Here is a 20668-nt window from a genome sequence, read left to right as displayed (position 1 = left end):
GTTAAAAAACTCAAATTTCTATGTAGTTAATAAACAAATATATACGAATATTTTGGGTGACACTCTTTCCTGGCCCGGATAACACCGACGGATTTTGTCGGCATAGGTCACATATATATCCTTGAGCAAAGCCGCGGACGGACGGACAGACAGACATGGCGAAACTATAAGGGTTCCGTTTTTGCCATTTTGGCTCCGGAACCCTAAAGAAAGAAAGAAAAGAAAAGAAAATACATTTATTCGGAAAAGTAACAAAGAAACTTGAACGATTACATAAATAAATAACACAGACAAGGAAAGCAGTTACCATTCACGAAACGGACCCACCTCAGCATAATGCCGGCTCAGGAGCTAGCGCTGGTCTTCCGGTCCTAAAAACCTCACGATACTAAAGGTGGGGCCACATGCAGTCGCTCGACTCTCGTTTCCAACGTCAAATCTGGTCACGTGACATTAAGCGATAAAGCTGAATATGTTGAGCTTTATCGCTGGAAAAAAAACCTCTCCAATTTCGGCAAAAACACCGTTGTTTATTTTTTTCATTCACTCCAATTTCTTTTATTTGTACCACTGCCACGACTGCTACTAAATGAGATTATGAAATCAGCTTCCAAGACAAGACCACTCCTGCAAGAAGCCCGTCGCTGCTGTTCGACGCGGCGACTTGACGCTACTTTTTTGAGTCGCGGGAAATTCAATATCACCTTCAAAATTGGGTCACATGACCAAATGTATCGCCTGCAAACGAGCGACTAGCGACTGCATGTGGGGGCACCCTAACGCTATCTAGCGATACTTCGCCTGTCTTTTAGCCCTCATTAGCTACCCATTGTACAGCCGTATTTTTCATTTGTCACTAAATAATAAAATTCCATAGGGTTATAATTGATCTACACTTCGAGTGCCGTCGTATTCAGATTGAAATCCGAATTTATAAACCGTTTCTTGCACAGACATGGTTCTTCACTCTCTTGTACGGTCCCTATATTATTATGACGGCACCGCTATCCTAGGAAACTAGGACCAGTCTCTAAGCAATAACGGTTAACCTTTTCGCCGCCACGTCAAATACAAGACATCACCCATACGCCAGGCTTCAACATCGCAATGTCTGAAATTGAACCTCAACTCAATTTAACGACGGTTGCTTTTGCATTAAAGTTATGGACGTATATATTAGTCGTTGGCGGGGAAAAGGTTAATTGTTTACAACATTACGGCACACACAAGGAAAACGTACGTAAAAATAAATAAAACAACATATTTTTATACAAATTTATTTTATAACGCTTAATAGTGTACAATCAACGTCATAAATAAGTGATCACTATTGTCATTTTAACGTCATGTTTAAAAAGCCATACGAAATTGGGTACCGACTGAAAGCGACAAGGCACAAAAGTGATCACTTATTTATGACGTTGACGTCACGCGGAGCTTTAACTAATTATTGTTTTGTTTAATTTAAAAAAGAAAAAATACACATGTCCAATATTTTATAATAATCTAACTGATGGACTGGTGCACAGATGAACGAAAATTACGTAAATTTCTTCTATCGATAAGGCATTATTTCTAATGCACGGACCCCCAAATTGAGAATCTGGTCTATTCTAAGAAGACTCTTGAGCTAATTTCTTCTGAGCAGCTTTCATCTTTTTCCTTCTGGCGCTGCGTTTCCTATTAATAGGTATGCTGCCAATAAGTTTACCAGATTTCTGCATAGCGATTAACTTGGCCGATTTTCCCTGCAAACAAATAGGTACAGTTTATGTTTAATAGTAGCACTGTATTTCGCGTTAATTTCTACCACCAAGTGTAAAGCAATGCCATCTATTATCCAGTACTGTTACTAATCTAACTCATCTTCTCGGCAAAAAATGGCGCCACCACATGACGCACATTTGTTCCTAGAAAACTAGTTTATTTATGTTTAGGTGTTAACATTTATAAAAAATATATTTAAAACAAAAATAGCCTTAAATTTAGACTTTTTAAACCAAAATCCCTTTATTTAACGTGTCTGTCCTTATGATTAGCCCTATCGATATACGCCATAAAAGGGCCAATCAACTATTTTACCGACACTTTGGGCGTCTCCTGCGTTACCAAAAAATCGTACTTCCAACAAGATATTTCACGGTTTAATAGGTTGAACTTACGTAGGATGGCATGTATTCATGTACACCATATATTAAAAATCTGCAATTGTTTGAAAAATGTCGCGGACAGATTAGTGTCGGTAAAAAAGTTGATTGGCCCAAAAGTGTGATGAGTGAAGTGTGTGTGTGTGTGTGTGTGTGTGTGTGTGTGTGTGTGTGTGTGTGTGTGTGTGTGTGCGTGCGTGCGTGCGTGCGTGCGTGCGTGCGTGCGTGTGTGTGTGTGTGTGAGGTTGATGTGGCAAGATGTTTAAATGCAGTTTTCTTTATTTTTAATAATATTTAAATGTTTTTTTAGTAAAATTCCACCACTTTCCTTCTAAGTGTCGTTAAAATTTCCACCATGTGTAATTTTATTCTCACCTTGGCTTCAGTTTTGCTGACTTTAGTTTTCTGCTGCGTAGTGTATAAAACGTTGATCCGTTTGTTTTGCAACATCGAATGATGTTTCGATAAAGCCATCTGTAGAAATAATTAGTTAATATTATTAGTTCAGTGTTCTTCATAATCATACCTCATGGGTTTAACTCTATACCACAGTAGAAAAAAAGGAGTAGTACACCGTCTTCATTCAAACGGCCGGCACGCGAGTTATACCTACGCGCCACGAATTCTCAGCATACCTCGGCAACCATCCGCGGTTACGTACGGACTCACGCGCATTTTTTACGTACCTCAATATGTCCCAACGATATAAACAGTATTGTTCGGTGTACGGATCTAATATAATATAATAAAAACTTATTTATTGAAGTTATTTGTCAGAATGCGAATTTTTTTATACTCTTAAATTCAACAATAAAGCTTTTCGCACATCTCAGAAGAGGCGCAAATACTTCTCCGTAGCTAATTTGTAGGTAACAAATATACGTAGTGATGAAGCCAAATAAAAGCGTTTAAAACGTAATACGTTTTGTGGTTTATTAAAATAACGTAATATGCATTTTTGTTAAACACTACTTAGTCCGTCTTTAAATCTCTCCTAATCCTTTCCCTACTTAAAATTTCATGTGACATTATCAAATCAAATACATAACTGAAGAGTGACAGTTAGTAAAGTAGGCAGCCCTATCGCGAGTTTTGTACCGAGCCGGCGTAGGTAATTATATCAAGGACGCTGCCGAGACGGATTACTGTCCTTTTTTCTACTGTGTCTATTCTTAAACCAGACAAGTGCCGGTTAGGGCATGTGCAATACATAATAGATGAATACAGGTGATTCTAGATACATGATCGGGATTAACATTGATTTTGAGCTTGTTAAGCATGGTTTAGATTTGCAAGAAAAATTTTGCAAGTTGTATTAAATCAATTAAACACGGCAATGTAATGCTACTTGCACGATTTTATGCGAGTTTAAACTGGGCTTTACGAAATTTCAGGTAAATATTTTAGTTGTGCAGTGCTCGGTGGCATTATCTTTTGCCGTATACAAGCATTACGTGTTACAGCTACACAACAACAGATGGCACTGTTCAAATAATAAATAAGTGTTATTTTTTATTTTAATGGTGCTATGTGTTTATTTTTAACATTGCTCGAAGGAGCAAAACACCAGTGTTCTGCCACAACCCAAAGACTTGGTAGGTAAAATAACTAACTACTTTAACAAGAAAATATAAAATAAAATTAGAAGAAACATTGCAAAAGTAAAATTGTTACAACAAGGTCTTGTAATTTTAACTTAAGTCAATCTAAATCATTGTTTGTTAGTACTGAAGAATGGTAAAAAGGTGAAAAAAATTATATAACTTACTTCATAGCTGGGTTCATTAGCAAGCTCTAGGTAAGCTATGGCACTTTTCTTGTTCTCTTCCTGTTTTGGTATCCGGACATCTTTGATGTGTTTGCTTAGCATTGAAAAATGTTGCATTATCTGAAATATAACAATAAAAAATAATTTACTTGGTCTTTTTAAATTTAAAAGAAAACAATATAATGTTAATGTATATTTAATTTTAGTGGGTTAACCCGTTTCAGTGATCAAATGACTCAAAATTTTGTTTATACAAAACACAAATGTTATGTCAAACTCATGCATGTTGCAAAAAGTAGCCAAGTAAATCTCCAAAATAATTTATTGACATGTGTGTTACTTTGTGGAGGATTCTTCTATCCATAAACTAAAATACAAGCAATGCTTGTCAAGCATGTTAAAATATTTTAGGTCAGTAAAATTACTCCCTTACTTTTTCCTTATCAATACCAAGTGGTAAATTTCCTATGAACACAACATATCTCTTAGGCCCTTTTACTTTTTGACCCTGATTCTCCTTGTCAACTTTTTCTCCCTTGTCTTCTTTTTCATTTGCCTTCTCTTTTTTCTCCTTTGCCTTCTTCTTTTTCTTTTTAACAGGCCCCTCTGTCTTTTTCACATCTGGAGTTTTTATAGCAGTTCTCAGCATGTTATAAAGTATCCTAAGTTTCCTCAAATCTGTTTCGTTTAAGATCTGCGAGGACTTCAGTATTGCCTGTATTCGGTCGTGGATGACATCTGGTAATAAGGACTCTGAGGTGCCCTTCAGATTGTCCTTTAGTAGTTGCCGTATCCTTCCTGTGTTAAAAATTGTTTTTAATCATCGTAATGTTATTTACTGTATAGAATGTTTGTTGCTTTCACACTGAAGTAATAAAATGAGTTTTGATGAAATTTGGTGCTCAGATAGCTTATATTAAGCTGCTGCTGCTGTGTATGGAAAACTGCAGGCTGGCTTTTGCCAGTATAATGTACTGAATTTGAAACCATTCAACAAGATAGGATTTACAGAAAAAGATGTATTTTATTTGTTTAATTGCCCATTGGGAACTTCACACACCATTGAATTTCTTCGCAGGTTTGTGCAGGTTTCCTCAGTTCCCAATCCGCACTGGGCCGCGTGGAACTACGGCCGAGCCCTCTCATTCCGAGAGGAGGCCTGTGCCCAGCAGTGGACGTATATAGGCTGGGATGATGATGATGATGAATTGCCCATTAGTCATTAGTCATTAATTGTCAGTGGCGTAGCTAGGTAACCAAAGGCCCTAGGGCAAAAAACAAACTACAGCCCCAATTTACTATTTAAAATTGTTTGTTCCATATTCTGAATGTAGGAGAAATTTCCACTAGTTCAATTTATAGTTTGTAAGCAGAGCCCGAGGGGGCTCAGTGCTTTTATGTGATTTCTGCAAATAAATCAATCATTTATAACTTAAAATCACAAAAAAAACCATATCTACCTTTCTGATTATTTGTCATGGTTATATCAAGAAACTTCTTCACCAGACCTTCATTTTTCAAGATGGGATACCGTTCTTCCATGTCCTGTGTTGTCGCCACCTTATCCATAATGTTGGTCTGCAAGGGTTTTTGGTCCGACACCACATCCATCAAGATGTCTCCCCTTAGCTATCTGAAAAATAAATATAATACTTAAAAAATATTTTCAGGATAATTCATAATGTTGGTGTCATAAAACATTAAAATCCTCAAAGAGCTCAAAAACATTTGATAATGAACTTACGCTGCTGACAATGTATTTATGCAGATACTATTTGTCATCCTATAATTCTTTGCCAATTACAGAACATTGGCATTAGAGGGAATGCAGCTCTAAAATAAAAATCTTATCAGAAAACAAGCCACAATCATAGATGTACATAGTAAAATCAGAAATTGTTAGTGTAGGGGTCCTGTGGTACTCTGATCACTTATATTCTCTAATTAAGGTTTGATCAAAAAATTATTTAGGCAACAGGTAGTTTCTACCACTGAGCACTGAGCTGTTGCACTGAGCTGTCTGTCGGAGTAATAGAAATAAAAAAAAACATGGTGTATAGTTACAACCGGGAACTGTGGGGGGTGTGGAGGTTAGGACAAGCCTTTGCCTTGAATTTGCTAGGGTATATGAATAAATTGTGTACTGTACACGTAATAAATAAATAAAAACTTTTAAGGTTATGTATTTTTAAATTGTTTGTCCCTCATTTCTTTGAATATTGAAGATGTGTAACTCAAATACAAAAAAATTGTCAAAAAGAGCCTAAACCACGAAATTGGATTTAGAAACCTATAAAAAGGGCTACAATGTATGGCTAAAATTTCCGTTCATTGTTGATTGTTATTGATACTTACTTACCGTAGTCAAGAGGAAGGAAACTGCCAACGAATTTTTGTTATATCGCCTGCTATACGTTTTAGATCACTCAGAAATAATTGTATCTTTAAACTATTTACAGTGTACATAATATAGTCATATAACTTATTTCACACACACACATTTCACACGCGGTTTCTTTTCTTTTTTGCGTTTGTACTCTGAATAAACTGCTAATACGTCAATGTCAAAAGTTTTTGGCTTAAAGGCCTTGTACCCAAGCCATAATCTCAAAAAAAAACTCTACAGTTTGTTTATTTGTTTGTTTTGTTTTTCTTTGCACGAACAGACACAGCTGGGCTACTACGAAACTCGAAACTCGAAGTTCGTGTCATGCTGTCCCTCTGACACTTACACTATTTAATACGAGAGTGAGAGGGACCGCACGACACGAACTTCGAATTTCGAGTTTCGTAGTAGCCCTGCAGACATCATCGACATCACAGGGCTACTACGAAACTCGAAACTCGAAGTTCGTGTCGTGCGGTCCCTCAGCTAGGCTACTCCGAAACTCGAAACTCTTCGTGTCATGCGGTCTCTGACACTTATACTATTTAATACGAGAGCGAGAGAGACCACACGACACGAACTTCGAGTTTCGGAGTAGCCCAGCTGACACTTAAACTAGTTAATACGAGAGGGAGGGACGGTACGATACGAACTTCGGGTGTAGTTAATGTACGACTTGTTAATGCACACTTAAATAATGCACGACCTGGTAATCCGTGCCTACGTGCACGAATTATCATGTCGTGCATTATCACCCCGTACCGAACTAGCAGGGAATCAATAATGTACGCGCAATAATGTACGACGTGTTAATCCGAAGCATTATGTCTTCCGATTATCATTACTTAAGATTTCCATGATTGAAATTAAAAAAAAACCTAACGAAAGGCGAGAGCGGCAGCGAGGCTCCCGCCTCGCTCGCACGCCCTCGCCCTTCAACCTAACCCGGCCGGGTCGGTTCTGCTCCGACTATATCGATCTCACTCGCTGCGCTCGCTCGATCCGCGGCGAAAAATGTCTATTCATTCTAATCGATTGGATTCAGATTATCACGTCGTACATTACAGCGCGTGCAATATTTTGTACGCCGTGATAATGCGCGACCATGATAATGTACGGCATGATAATCGGAAGCAATAATGCTTCGGATTATCATGTCGTACATTATTGCGCGTACATTCCGAGTTGTACATTATTGTTTCCCCGAACTTCGAGTTTCGTAAATTCGTAGTAGCCTTGCTGACGTCGATGCCCACAGAGGCACAGATTACTAATAGTTGCTAACTATTCAGATGAGGACGATAATATACAAAAGAATAGAAAAATAAAGCTGTAAGTAAATCGAATACAGGTCCTCTTCATTTCGTGACGCGTGCTTAATCAATATGCTATCCGAAATGATAAGCTTAATAATTGAACTGAAGTACCTATTGAGATTTATTGATTTTGATTATAATCGATTTGCATTCGCTTACCACCATCTTTAGTTTTGCTAAGGCTGTATATTACTATAGTTTACTGTTTCCATGTATCAGGACACTTACAAACGTTGTTATATATCACATAACATGTAACATATATGTTCTTATGATCACAGAATAAATAACTGAACTGAGAATGTTGTGATTAAAATGTGCTACGGTACATGCCCTAAAAAAAAATAGATTTCATTTAGTTCACATGTACCACATAGATGGCGTTAGCGACAAATTCAGCTAGGTGCTCCCTCCCTCACCGAGAGCATTCACTTGCATTATTGATGGAACGAGGACGATGGTTTTTATGCTCGCCAGTTGGCGCCACTGTTAAGTAAGGGCCCGAAGTATAACTATTAAAGTTTCTCAATACTATATTAATGTAGTGATATTCTTAAAAGCTAATGTTAGTAGGTATACCTAAACAAACAAACAATAAAGAAAAATGTCGGATGGGAGCACAGACTGGTGCATGCGCCCCCGATCAGTGTCGCAGTATAAGACAGTCAGAAATCGTTCAGTCTAAATTTCTAACATTATTAAAAATCTAACCCATCTCGTAGCATGGTGATCGGTGCTCTGAGGATGGACTCTGGTTTAGTTCGAAACGACTGACGTTTAGTGTGGTGGTGGTGATAGTGTGATTTGTGTATGTTCTTACAGGAGTCTTAAGTATTTATTTTAATAAGTATTTCTACATTTTATTGCAGACTTTACCAACTGGTCTAGCCTTTGCTAGCAACATGGAGTCAGAGCATAGTGACATGAAAGTGAGCAGTGATCCATACTTTTTAGTTTTTTTTTCAATGAACTAAAAAAAAATCCTTGCTCACCCGCGACCTAAAATAGCTAAGCTTATGCAAAATATGCGTGTTCATGAGTTCCTCCACCTCCACACTGTAAGAACACACACAAATCACACAAACCCATCTATCACCACCACCACACTACACTGACGCGTTTCGAACTCAACCAGAGCTCATCTTCAGAGTGACACAACCGTACACCATGCTACCAGTTGTTAGACTAACGAACCACAACCACCTTTTTAACTTGTCACTGTAACTCCCCGAGTACCCACATACGTTTTATGAAACAAAACAAAACTACCCACAAATTACGGTGGTTGTGGTTCGTTAGTCTAACAACTGGTAGCATGGTGTACGGTTGTGTCACTCTGAAGATGAGCTCTGGTTGAGTTCGAAACGCGTCAGTGCAGTGTGGTGGTGGTGATAGATGGGTTTGTGTGATTTGTGTGTGTTCTTACTGTGTGGAGGTGGAGGAACTGCATGTACACGCATATTTTGCATAAGCTTAGCTATCGTAAGGTCGCGGGTGAGCAAGGAAATTCTTTTAGTTCATTGATATGGACCTCCGCAAAGTAACGCCTGATTCAATTTTTTTTTTCAAATAATAAAAACCAGGTCCGATGGAAAATCCCAGGAAGAGGCCTCCTTCCTCGGCTACTAAACACCCAAATCGGGTGATTGCGGTTACTCCACTCTTGCTGCCAATGCGAACCGCCTCCCCCTCAGGCCATCTCTGTTCAAAAGTCAAATTTTCCGATTGTTCTTGCTTTATGCATTAGTGTTTGAAATCTAAGAAACTGACTGTTTCCTCAATTTTTATTAGAGGCCTGCCCCGGCTTCAGCTACCGCCACCGTGCTGAAGTCTGAGGCCGACAGTATAAGTCCTTCCATCACCAAGAGACCTCGTGTTTGGGAGCCTCATAGCACTGAACTCTCAACTAACGACAACGTGGTAAGTGTATAAATACAATTTTTACGAATACACCATTTGTTAGGTATATAATTTACCTACATGTGATAGTTTAAGACTTGATAAGTACTATGCCACTAAGTTGGTCATATTAGGATGGGATTTGCACAAACTTCACTCGCTAAAATGGTACTTATAATTTTGTCCAGTTGCCTGCTGTGTTAAAGTGAAATTTCCTGCAAAAAATAGGGATTAATTGGTTGATAGATTTCGGAGTACGACGCCACCATACCAGACGTGCTGAACGCGGACTGCTGGCGCCTCGTGCTGGACTACGTCCCCGTCGGAGACGTCGTGCGCTCGGAGCGCGTCAGCCGCGCCTGGCAACAAGTGGTGCGGGACTACCTGGCAGGTAACGACCAGCTGAACGCGGACTGCTGGCGCCTCGTGCTGGACTACGTCCCCGTCAGAGACGTCGTGCGCTCGGAGCGCGTCAGCCGCGCCTGGCAGCAAGTGGTGCGGGACTACCTGGCAGGTAACGACCAGCTGAACGCGGACTGCTGGCGCCTCGTGCTGGACTACGTCCCCGTCGGAGACGTCGTGCGCTCGGAGCGCGCCAGCCGCGCCTGGCAGCAAGTGGTGCGGGACTACCTGGCAGGTAACGACCAGCTGGACGCGGACTGCTGGCGCCTCGTGCTGGACTACGTCCCCGTCGGAGACGTCGTGCGCTCGGAGCGCGTCAGCCGCGCCTGGCAGCAAGTGGTGCGGGACTACCTGGCAGGTAACGACCAGCTGAACGCGGACTGCTGGCGCCTCGTGCTGGACTACGTCCCCGTCAGAGACGTCGTGCGCTCGGAGCGCGTCAGCCGCGCCTGGCAGCAAGTGGTGCGGGACTACCTGGCAGGTAACGACCAGCTGAACGCGGACTGCTGGCGCCTCGTGCTGGACTACGTCCCCGTCGGAGACGTCGTGCGCTCGGAGCGCGTCAGCCGCGCCTGGCAGCAAGTGGTGCGGGACTACCTGGCAGGTAACGACCAGCTGAACGCGGACTGCTGGCGCCTCCTGCTGGACTACGTCCCCGTCAGAGACGTCGTGCGCTCGGAGCGCGTCAGCCGCGCCTGGCAGCAAGTGGTGCGGGACTACCTGGCAGGTAACGACCAGCTGAACGCGGACTGCTGGCGCCTCGTGCTGGACTACGTCCCCGTCGGAGACGTCGTGCGCTCGGAGCGCGTCAGCCGCGCCTGGCAGCAAGTGGTGCGGGACTACCTGGCAGGTAACGACCAGCTGAACGCGGACTGCTGGCGCCTCGTGCTGGACTACGTCCCCGTCGGAGACGTCGTGCGCTCGGAGCGCGTCAGCCGCGCCTGGCAGCAAGTGGTGCGGGACTACCTGGCAGGTAACGACCAGCTGAACGCGGACTGCTGGCGCCTCGTGCTGGACTACGTCCCCGTCAGAGACGTCGTGCGCTCGGAGCGCGTCAGCCGCGCCTGGCAGCAAGTGGTGCGGGACTACCTGGCAGGTAACGACCAGCTGAACGTGAACTGCTGGCGCCTCGTGCTGGACTACGTCCCCGTCGGAGACGTCGTGCGCTCGGAGCGCGTCAGCCGCGCCTGGCAGCAAGTGGTGCGGGACTACCTGGCAGGTAACGACCAGCTGAACGCGGACTGCTGGCGCCTCCTGCTGGACTACGTCCCCGTCAGAGACGTCGTGCGCTCGGAGCGCGTCAGCCGCGCCTGGCAACAAGTGGTGCGGGACTACCTGGCAGGTAACGACAGCTGAACGCGGACTGCTGGCGCCTCCTGCTGGACTACGTCCCCGTCAGAGACGTCGTGCGCTCGGAGCGCGTCAGCCGCGCCTGGCAGCAAGTGGTGCGGGACTACCTGGCAGGTAACGACCAGCTGAACGCGGACTGCTGGCGCCTCGTGCTGGACTACGTCCCCGTCAGAGACGTCGTGCGCTCGGAGCGCGTCAGCCGCGCCTGGCAGCAAGTGGTGCGGGACTACCTGGCAGGTAACGACCAGCGGAACATACATCGCGCTAACTGTTTAATATAACTTTTTATTAGAAATAAGCTCCACTGCTCTGATTTTAATTTGAGACTTAGCGTATAAACGAAGTTTTTATGTAATCAAGACGCCATGATTTGGTGTAGGTTGTGTTGGTGAAGTAAATTATTACTTCTATTTTATTTAATTCAAGTAGATTCTGACAAAAAACAATACCTCTCCTTGCAGTCGTGTAATAAAGAGCACAAGTTCATGTCATGAAAGCGTTACGTTCTTTGTAAAGATGTGTAAAATAAGAGAGTGCCATTAGTATCCGTTTTACTTCTCTTGCTTGTCAATTTACAGGAATGAAGTTTTTGTAATCGCTCTCTATCCGTCATGACTTGGGATAAGCTATACTTCATTTTTTAGCATTAGAAAGAAGGTAAGCAATTGGTAAGCAATCTTGACGTGTCTTTTTATTGAAAAACACTTGAAAAATAAGCCACAGCAAGTATGTAACAAATAGCAAGGGCATTATGATCATTACTTTCTTTTGGTATCATAAGTAATAGTTATTGTTTTTTTTAAACGTTTTTCAATAAAAAAGACTCGTCAAGATTGTTTACCCTTTTTCTAATGCTAAAAAAACGAAGTATAGAAAGCTCCTTTTTTCTGTTGCAGGCGTCCATAAATATCAGATCCACCGTTTGTACGACAGCAAATGTATATTCAGGCCTCAGGTTGCGCCAATGTTTTGTAAAAAGTATCGTATCATACATCTTCCGAAAAGAGAATTGTTTGAAAATATGATACAAAAAATGGGTCCTTTTTTTGTGTCCATATTCTGTCCTATTGAAGATAAAGAAATAATGGAGGCAATTGCGAAGAACTGTCCAAATTTACAAGAAATTAAGATACAATTACCGGTTATTAAGCCGCCGACAGAAAATCTTCAGCTTGGGTATACTCACCAAATGCAAGAAGTTAAAGCAGTTATCATTAAATTTACTCAATGTAAGTATCATATTGTACAAACTCCTACAGGCCAATGAAAGTCGGTACTGTGTATGTACTTTATATAATTGAACTCTTCTCTCTATCTTTCTTTCTCTCTCTCTCATGCATACAAAAATTAACATCAAATAAATAAATTCTAAAGCGACCTAACGTTAGCATGTTTTAAACAAGTACAGCACCATCTACCGAGACATAAAAAAACTAAATTACTTCAAACCTAAATACAGTTTGGACATACCGCCCACCAAGGACAGAATGTCCTTACTAACCGCCCACCATAGCAACATTGACTTTCCTGATCTTGGTGAAGATCATAACATAAACCTTATAATTATAATCATAACGTAAATAAAATCTGAACTTAACTTCAAATAACAAATTCACTGACGGCATAGAATAACATATTATTAATTACTACACTAACAATCTTACCTACACATTAACAGGTAGAACACAAAGCTTGGAAGTTGGACGTTTTAAAATTGAATTCTTACATTTCAAAGATACCACTCTAGTTAGTCCGTCTGAGCCAGGATGTTTGGTGAGAATTCTGCCAAAAAGCCATTTACTAGGAGGTAAATCATCCTCTTTTACCAATACAATATCTCCGACTTCAGGTTCTGGTATTTTCAAGGCCCACTTGTAACGTTGCATGAGATGTGTCAAATATTCATTAGACCATCGTCTCCAAAAATGTTGTAACATCACTTGAGTGAGTTGCCACCGTTTCAAGGTGCCTATATTAGAACTTTCATAATTATTCTCTGGAACTGTTACAAGTGGCTCTCCTACTATGAAGTGAGCCGGAGTTAAAGGATGAGCTTCTCTTGGATCACTGTTCAATATTGACAAAGGCCGTGAATTGAGACATGCCTCTATTTGACAGAGTAACGTGCTCATTTCTTCAAATGTCAACGTGGACTCTCCAATAACTCTTTTAATGTGGTATTTGACTGATTTTACACCAGATTCCCATAATCCTCCGAAATTAGGTGCGTGTGGAGGTATAAAATGCCAATTGGTTCCATTAACTGACAAACTATCAGCTACCTCTTGAATCATTGTTGATTTTTCTGCATCGAACAACTCTTTAAGCTCCTTTGAAGCTCCTACAAAATTAGATCCATTGTCACTGTATAAATTTGCACAATGACCGCGTCTGGCAACAAATCGTTTAAACGATTCTAAAAATCCTCTTGAGGTAAGGTCACTTACAACTTCAATATGTAAAGCCTTTGTGACCATACAAACAAATAAACATATATAACCTTTATATGCCTTATGGCCTCTACCTTTAGAGGTTCTCAACATGATTGGGCCTGCATAGTCAACACCGCTATTTATAAAGACTCTAGCAGGTGTGACTCTAACCGCAGGCAGAGTTCCCATAAGCTGCGTTTGTAACTTGGCTTTATATCGCACACAAGTCACACACCTGCGCACACAATGCTTTACAAGGTTTTTAATTCCTACTATCCAGTATGCTGATCGGATAAAATTCAGCATCAACTGGACATCACCATGCAAAGTTTTCTTGTGAGCGTCATCCACAATTAAATCTGAAAAATGTGATCTGTGAGGCAATAGTATGGGTGTTTTAACAGTTTCGGGTTCTTGTGATTGAGATATTCGCCCATTTATTCTAAGTAGTCCCTTGTCGTCGATGAAAGGTTCAAATGAAGCAGTTTCGAAGATTTGGATTTAATGTGACCGTAAGTTTGAATTTCTGTTATTTCTGCTTGATACTCATTTGCTTGTGTTAACCTGATGCAATTATTTAAAGCTTCATCTACCTCCCACTTATTTAAATATTTTATACTATGACCCTTTTCAATGATGCTATTTTTAGTAAAAAATCTCCTGCAATATGCTACCACCCGAATAAGTTTTTGCAGCGATGAATATTTGTCTAATATCGACACTTCAACTTTAGCTATATGAACTCTTGTCGATATCTCTTCGCGTGTGTCGTTGTCCTTTAGTTTTTTGTACAATACCTCTTTATTCCACAGAAACCTTGGACCGTATTTCCATAGCTCTAAATCAGCAAGCTCTGAAGGCTGGACTCCTCGCGAAGCACAATCGGCTGGATTGTCTTTTGATGGAACATGAGCCCACTGTGAGGGTTCCAAAGTGGAGTGAATTTCAGATATTCGATTGGCCACGAACGTCTTCCAATTGCTTGGATGTTTGTTTAACCATGCCAACACAACAGTCGAATCAGTCCAAGCTCGTACGTCGCTCCGAGGGATGTTCAGAACATTAGCAATCTCCAACAACAGTTTGGTCAGCAAAACCGCACCACATAGTTCCAAACGCGGTATGCTGATTTGTCGAACTGGTGCCACTCTGGTTTTGGCGCCAACTAGAACAACATGGACTTCTCCGTGTGCATCTATTACTCGGCTGTATACAACCGCGGAGTAAGCCACATTGGATGCGTCAGAAAAACCATGTAACTCAGTAACTGCATCATTTTCCTTTGTGAACATCCATCGTGAAATACGGAAGTCGGTAAGTTGCGTTAATTCTTCTCGGTAAGTATACCAATCTTCTAGAATACTTGTTGGTGGTTCCTCGTCCCATTCCGTCCCCGCTATCCACAATCGCTGTATGAATATTTTTGCCTTAATCACGCATGGAGCTATCCATCCAAGTGGGTCAAACAATCTAGCAACATCTGATATTATTTTTCTTTTTGTTACAGGTGCGGACAACGGAGGTAGTTTCACCGAGTATTGGAATTCGTCGCGACTTCTGTTCCAGGTGAGTCCTAAAATCTTTACTATATTATCCTGCTTTTGTTCTAACGTTTTGTTTTGTTTTATCTCTTCCCTTTTTTCTGTTGGATTTATAATTTTTAATAACTCATCTTCATTACTAGACCACTTCTGTAGAATGAATCCACCTTCCTTTAAAAGTGCATTCATCTCTGTATATAGTCTTATACCCTCTTCTATTGTTTGACAGCCAGTCATTAGATCATCCATATAAAATTCCTTTGCGACTCTTTCTGCTGCTATTGGGTAAGCTTCTTTATGATCTAAGGCAACTTGATTTAAAGCCTTAACTGCCAGGTATGGAGCTGAAGCCGTACCGAAGGTAACAGTAAGCAGTTTGTAATCTTGTATTTTATTTTCAGCGTCATTTCTCCAGACTATACGTTGAAAATCACAATCTTCTTCTGCGACCTTCACCATTCGGTACATCTTAACAATGTCAGCAATCAGACATACTGGATATTTCCTCCAACTTATAATCAAGTGCCGCAAGTCCGGTTGCAACCTAGGTCCAATCATTAGATTGTCATTTAATGAAACACCATTTTCGTTCTTGCAGGACGCATCGAAAACAACCCTGACCTTGGTTGTGGTCCTATCTTCCTTAACTATTGCATGATGCGGTAAATAGACTGAATCTTTATTAAGTTCTTGTTCCGGTACTGGCACCATGTGACCTAGCTGTAAGTATTCATTTATTACTTCAGTATATCTCTCCTTTAGTACTTTGTCTTTTATAAACCTTTTTTCTAATGACTTTAATCTTTTTATTGCAATTTCACGAGAATTTCCATTTTTCCAGGTTGCATCATCATCACGAAACGGCAACTTCACTATGTATCTACCATCTTCATCTCTATGGGTCGTGGCTGAAAAGATTTCTTCGCATCTTTTTTCTTCTTTTGTTAAAATTGGCATATTTAATAAAAAATCATTTTCCAACTCCCAAAATCGTTTTATTATTTCATTCTCATCCACTTGCGCATGAAAAACTGATATTTTGTTCTCTGTGCCTGCGGCACCCATCGAGCCAGATAATATCCATCCAAGTGCTGTGCACTGAGCAACAGGAGATCCTACAGGACTTTTTAGTACTCCGTCTTTTATGATCTGGCTGTAGACCTCAGCTCCCAATAAAATATCTATTTTGTTGGGAGAATCAAAACTTGGGTCCGCTAGACACAAACCTTTCAATTGTACCCAGTCGGGAACTTCCATTTTTCTCTCTGGGAGTACAGTTGTTATGTTTGTTAGAACAAAACATTTTACTTCCATTTTAAAGTTTGGATCCGTCAGTGACTGGATCTTTAGTGTTACTACTGCCTTGGACAAAATTGATTGTTGATCACCTCCAACTCCAGTAACAGTTAGGTTAGCTGATGTTTTCTTCAAGCCTAACCCTTGAACTATAGCTTCTGTTACAAATGAGGCTTGTGAACCTTGATCCAGTAGAGCTCTGGCTGATCTATACTGCCCGGTTTTTGATTCAACATTCACGATTGCCGTCGGTAATAATGTATGCTTACTCAATTTCCCTTTTGAGAAACAAGATACAACCGGTGTGTTTTCATTTGAGGAATGGCTACATCCCGTATTTGAACTCCCACTAGCCTTTTCTCCATCTTCTCCAATTGGTTGACCTGAACTACTTGTACCACTTGAACTACACACATTACCATTTGGAGTACCCTGTGGATGGAGCAAGGAATGATGTTTTCTCTTACAGATTTTACAGCTGGTGGCTTTTTGACAAAATCTCACCCCGTGATTGCTACCTAAACAGTTAAAGCACATTCTGTTATTAGTAACAAACTCGTGTCTCTTGTCATAGTCCAGGCTGGCAAACTTTTTACAATAGCATAATTTATGCTCCTCGCTACAGTATTCACAACGCATTTTAACAACATTAGCTGCATGTAACACCTTAGTGTGGTTCACCTTATTACTGGTAGACACCTTTGAATTGAATGTGTTTGGTTTGTTTACATGTTTCGGTTCAATGAATTCCAATGCTCGATATCTATTGGTTAAAAACCTTTGGAATTCTTTGAACGTCGGCAACGAATCTGATGACACATCAGTTGCTACATGTAATTCCCACTGCTTTCGAGATTCGGCATCTAGTTTGAGTGAAAGTAGGTGGATTACAATTATATCCCACGTCGAAACATCGATACCTAAATTCTGCAACGCACTTAAACAATCGGATGACGTATCCATTAACTCTTTCAAACAACTTGCTGACTCGTTAGTTAAGTTACGTTGACTGAGCAAACGTTTCAAAATGCAGTGTGAAAGATACTTTTTGTTACTGTAGCGATCTTCCAATTGTTTCCAACACTGTTCATAATTTGCGTCAGTGACAGGTGTGTACCGAATCAATTGCTCAGCTTCTCCGGTCAAGTAACCTTTCAGATATTGCAGCCGTTGAACGTTATCCAAATCTTTATTACTGTGGATCATAGATACGAACAAATCTCGAAAAGTAGGCCACTCTGTATATTTTCCTGAAAAGATTGGAATGCTGATTTTCGGTAACTTGACGAGAGAAGACTTGTTCCCACCTTCACTGTTAACATTAGATTGACCTGGTTGAACTTTGACTTTAAATATTTCTAAAATATCCTTCAATTCACACATATGACTCATATAATGATCTTCTGTTTGTTCATAAACATCATTTTTTATATACTCTTCATCCTTTAATAATTTGGAATCAACTTTTTGCAGCAGCTCTTTATGTCCCTGCCTAAAATCCTGCCACAACTGTTCCAACGACTGTAACCTGCCTTCCACATAACGTTCGGTTATACGTTCCCTACTTGTCTTTTTAAAATTAATTCTTGCCTTAGTTATGCGATTCGAAAAATCATTTTGAAAAGTTATTAACGACTCCATGTTTTGAACAAACAGTAAAATCCAAACAGACTATTTTGTTACAATATTAAATTAAAATAGCTTAATCAAACGAACAAGTCACATCACAACTTTAAATTAAAACGACAAAATGTAAACAATCTTCAGATTAAAACGAAATTTAATGATACCTGTCAAACACTTAGAAAAATTGAAATGTTATTTTTTTTTTGAAAAAAATTACAAGTGTTTGAAATTATTGGGACTTAGGTGAAATCCGGCATGGATTCCCCGTACCTTCGTTTTTTCTCAAACTATTCTAAGTCCCAAATCTACTGCATCTAAATTTTACAAGTTAATTTTAATTCTATAATACACTAAGTCTAGAACTCCATAGAAATAAAGTTGAAAATGTTGAACTGTTTTGATGAACTTCCACTAATTTTAAAGTTTTGAACTTCTTTATAATAAGGTTGAACTTCGCGTACCAAATATTATCAATGTACTTACAGTTTGCTCTTGACAACTCACTCAACACAATGCACCAAAAACTTCCACTTTGACCTGCTGTGACGTGCTCACTAGCGCCCTCTTCGCTGTTCTATTGGCAACACAACCTGGTTGTGATTCAGCTTGGCTACCACTTGATGGCACCACCGTCGCTGTTTGATGCCTCTCAATCGTTCCCTCTGGACAGCGATCCACTGACACTATGGGAACGATGCGAAGAGTAGCTCACACCCCACTGAACTACTAAACTAACACCACTTCAGCAATCCGATTCGATGGACCATGTATAAACTCCTACAGGCCAATGAAAGTCGGTACTGTGTTTGTACTTTATATAATTGAACTCTTCTCTCTATCTTGCTTTCTCTCTTTCTCATGCATACAAAAATTAACATCAAATAAATAAATTCTAAAGCGACCTAACGTTAGCATGTTTTAAACAAGTACAGCACCATCTACCGAGACATAAAAAAACTAAATTACTTCAAACCTAAATACAGTTTGGACACATATATTTCTTTGTTGAATCATTACCAAATAGTCGGCGATAAAAAATTAATATCATATAATATTTTACCCATAAGTAAGCACTATCAGATATTGTACTGATTTTCTCGTAAATTATTAGTTTGTAAATATTCCTCATTAGGCTATATTCCATTTAACTGGTTATATATATAGATAAATGTTCATTTACAGCAGGGCGGTGATAGTTCCCTGAAAGAAATCGTCGCAACTGAAACTCTCGAAGAATTGATTATCTTACGTCAAGACAAACTGACCGGAAGTTTCCTCACGAATCTAAGAACGAACTTAAAAACTCTTATTTTTGTTAATTGCTATTCCTTGTTAATCGAAAACATACTGTCCGTCGCAGACCGCTTGACAGCACTTACACGTCTAGAACTAAACTACAATTCGATAAACACTCTACAAAATGTGCACCTGCTGCTCGATAAGACGCCAAATTTGGAACGTTTGTCTCTGGAGTATTATAAAAACAACCTGAGAAGTCCGTGGATAAAACTGGGCAACGAATTACCAACAGCTATAGGTCGCCTCAGTCGGCTGAGGGAGCTTTGCTTACAGAACAATGACTTCGTGACAGACGAGTGGCTGACGACCGTTGCGCGCGGCTGCCCGGCGCTGCGCTCCGTCGACCTCGGGCGCACGTGGGTGCATGAGCGCGGACTTCTGGCGCTGTGTCGGGAGCGGCCGGAACTCGTGGAGCTGGTGGTCAGTACTCCGTTCGTCAAGGACGAAGACCTGGAGGCCTGCGCGCGCCACTGTGCAGGCCTGGAGCTGCTAGATGTATCGTATAGTCACCGCCTGCCGAAGACTCTACCGGCGCGCCTCGCGTGGCCGCGTGCGCGACCTCTGCGCCTGCGAATGTATGATGTATTGAAAGAAAAGACAGAGGTAATGAATGACGTAGTATATTTCCACCAGTTATCACAACTTCTCGTTACCACTCGTTCTGGTAATGGCTAGGAACCTTTGTTCTCACTCGGTAGCTGTATGGTGTAGTGGTTAACGGAGAACAAAAATATTTAGGTATACCTAATCTGTAGACATATTTATGCCTTGAATGATACGATCAATATTTTTTTCTATCGCCAGGTACACTACGAGGGCATCACTTTACTCTGGGACAAACCTCGACGTTGCAGCTGGCCAGATTGATATATCGCGAACTTACCAAAGCTACATATAAATCAAATGTACCCTGTAAATAAAATTGATGGAATATAAGCCACAGTGTTGTCACTTACATAGAACACAATATAACTGCGAGTTGGTATCACGTTTCACGGTAGATACGTATCGCCGCTTCATTTGACGAAGTATGGCTGGCTGGTTACACTTAATTGTTTTTTTAAACAAGCAACACCGACAGAGGTCGCTCGCTACCAAAACCCCCCACCGTAAATTTAATAAAATTGTTAGGACTAAGTAAGTATGAGACTAGACCTCAATGTATCATACTAAACTAAACCAGAGTACTGAGGGGCTGAGGGAACC

At 40.8% G+C, this 20668-nt stretch overlaps 3 protein-coding genes across 5 annotated transcripts; 2 read left to right on the top strand and 1 right to left on the bottom strand.

Moving 5' to 3' along the window:
- Window positions 1-1261: 1261 nt before the first annotated feature.
- Window positions 1262-6516, bottom strand: LOC141443571 (uncharacterized). Of its 3 annotated transcripts, none has more exons than XM_074108878.1 (6): window positions 6271-6516; window positions 5376-5548; window positions 4349-4713; window positions 3916-4035; window positions 2523-2621; window positions 1262-1748 (listed from the first exon to the last, which is right to left on the bottom strand). In XM_074108878.1, the coding sequence occupies exons 2-6, from the start codon at window positions 5524-5526 to the stop codon at window positions 1614-1616; spliced, it is 870 nt and encodes a 289-aa protein (XP_073964979.1). In that variant the 5' UTR covers window positions 5527-5548; window positions 6271-6516; the 3' UTR covers window positions 1262-1613. The 3 variants fall into 3 exon arrangements, with proteins under 3 accessions (XP_073964979.1, XP_073964978.1, XP_073964980.1); XM_074108877.1 differs by having other exon boundaries at window positions 6275-6514; XM_074108879.1 differs by lacking the exon at window positions 6271-6516 and adding an exon at window positions 5660-5746.
- An 881-nt stretch (window positions 6517-7397) lies between these two features.
- LOC141443243 (uncharacterized) lies at window positions 7398-11274 on the top strand. The gene is made up of 4 exons (XM_074108451.1): window positions 7398-7633; window positions 8487-8546; window positions 9409-9537; window positions 9763-11274. Exons 2-4 carry the CDS (start codon window positions 8520-8522, stop codon window positions 11272-11274), a joined length of 1668 nt encoding a protein of 555 aa, XP_073964552.1. The 5' UTR covers window positions 7398-7633; window positions 8487-8519.
- A 930-nt stretch (window positions 11275-12204) lies between these two features.
- Window positions 12205-20582, top strand: LOC141443241 (uncharacterized). The gene is made up of 4 exons (XM_074108450.1): window positions 12205-12239; window positions 12359-12497; window positions 19346-20065; window positions 20267-20582. Exons 1-4 carry the CDS (start codon window positions 12205-12207, stop codon window positions 20327-20329), a joined length of 957 nt encoding a protein of 318 aa, XP_073964551.1. The 3' UTR covers window positions 20330-20582.
- Window positions 20583-20668: the final 86 nt, after the last annotated feature.

The sequence above is a fragment of the Choristoneura fumiferana genome, chromosome 27 (assembly GCF_025370935.1).
Source record: "Choristoneura fumiferana chromosome 27, NRCan_CFum_1, whole genome shotgun sequence".
Lineage (NCBI taxonomy): Eukaryota > Metazoa > Arthropoda > Insecta > Lepidoptera > Tortricidae > Choristoneura > Choristoneura fumiferana.
The sequence above is the reverse complement of the archived record's forward strand: the minus strand, read 5'-3'. Positions and strand labels throughout refer to the sequence as shown.

Bases quoted from the DNA above. Each gene is read 5' to 3' on its own strand.
- LOC141443243 (XM_074108451.1), top strand. From the start codon at position 8,520: ATGGAGTCAGAGCATAGTGACATGAAA. The intron at 8,547-9,408 runs GTGAGCAGTGAT...AATTTTTATTAG, and splicing joins CAGAGCATAGTGACATGAAA to AGGCCTGCCCCGGCTTCAGC. The intron at 9,538-9,762 runs GTAAGTGTATAA...ATTGGTTGATAG, and splicing joins TCTCAACTAACGACAACGTG to ATTTCGGAGTACGACGCCAC.
- LOC141443241 (XM_074108450.1), top strand. From the start codon at position 12,205: ATGTATATTCAGGCCTCAGGTTGCGCCAATGTTTT. The intron at 12,240-12,358 runs GTAAAAAGTATC...GAAATAATGGAG, and splicing joins TCAGGTTGCGCCAATGTTTT to GCAATTGCGAAGAACTGTCC. The intron at 12,498-19,345 runs GTAAGTATCATA...GTTCATTTACAG, and splicing joins TATCATTAAATTTACTCAAT to CAGGGCGGTGATAGTTCCCT.
- LOC141443571 (XM_074108878.1), bottom strand. From the start codon at position 5,526: ATGGATGTGGTGTCGGACCAAAAACCCTTGCAGACCAACATTATGGAT. The intron at 4,714-5,375 runs GTAGATATGGTT...TTTTTAACACAG, and splicing joins CATGACAAATAATCAGAAAG to GAAGGATACGGCAACTACTA. The intron at 1,749-2,522 runs GTGAGAATAAAA...ATTTGTTTGCAG, and splicing joins TCAGCAAAACTGAAGCCAAG to GGAAAATCGGCCAAGTTAAT.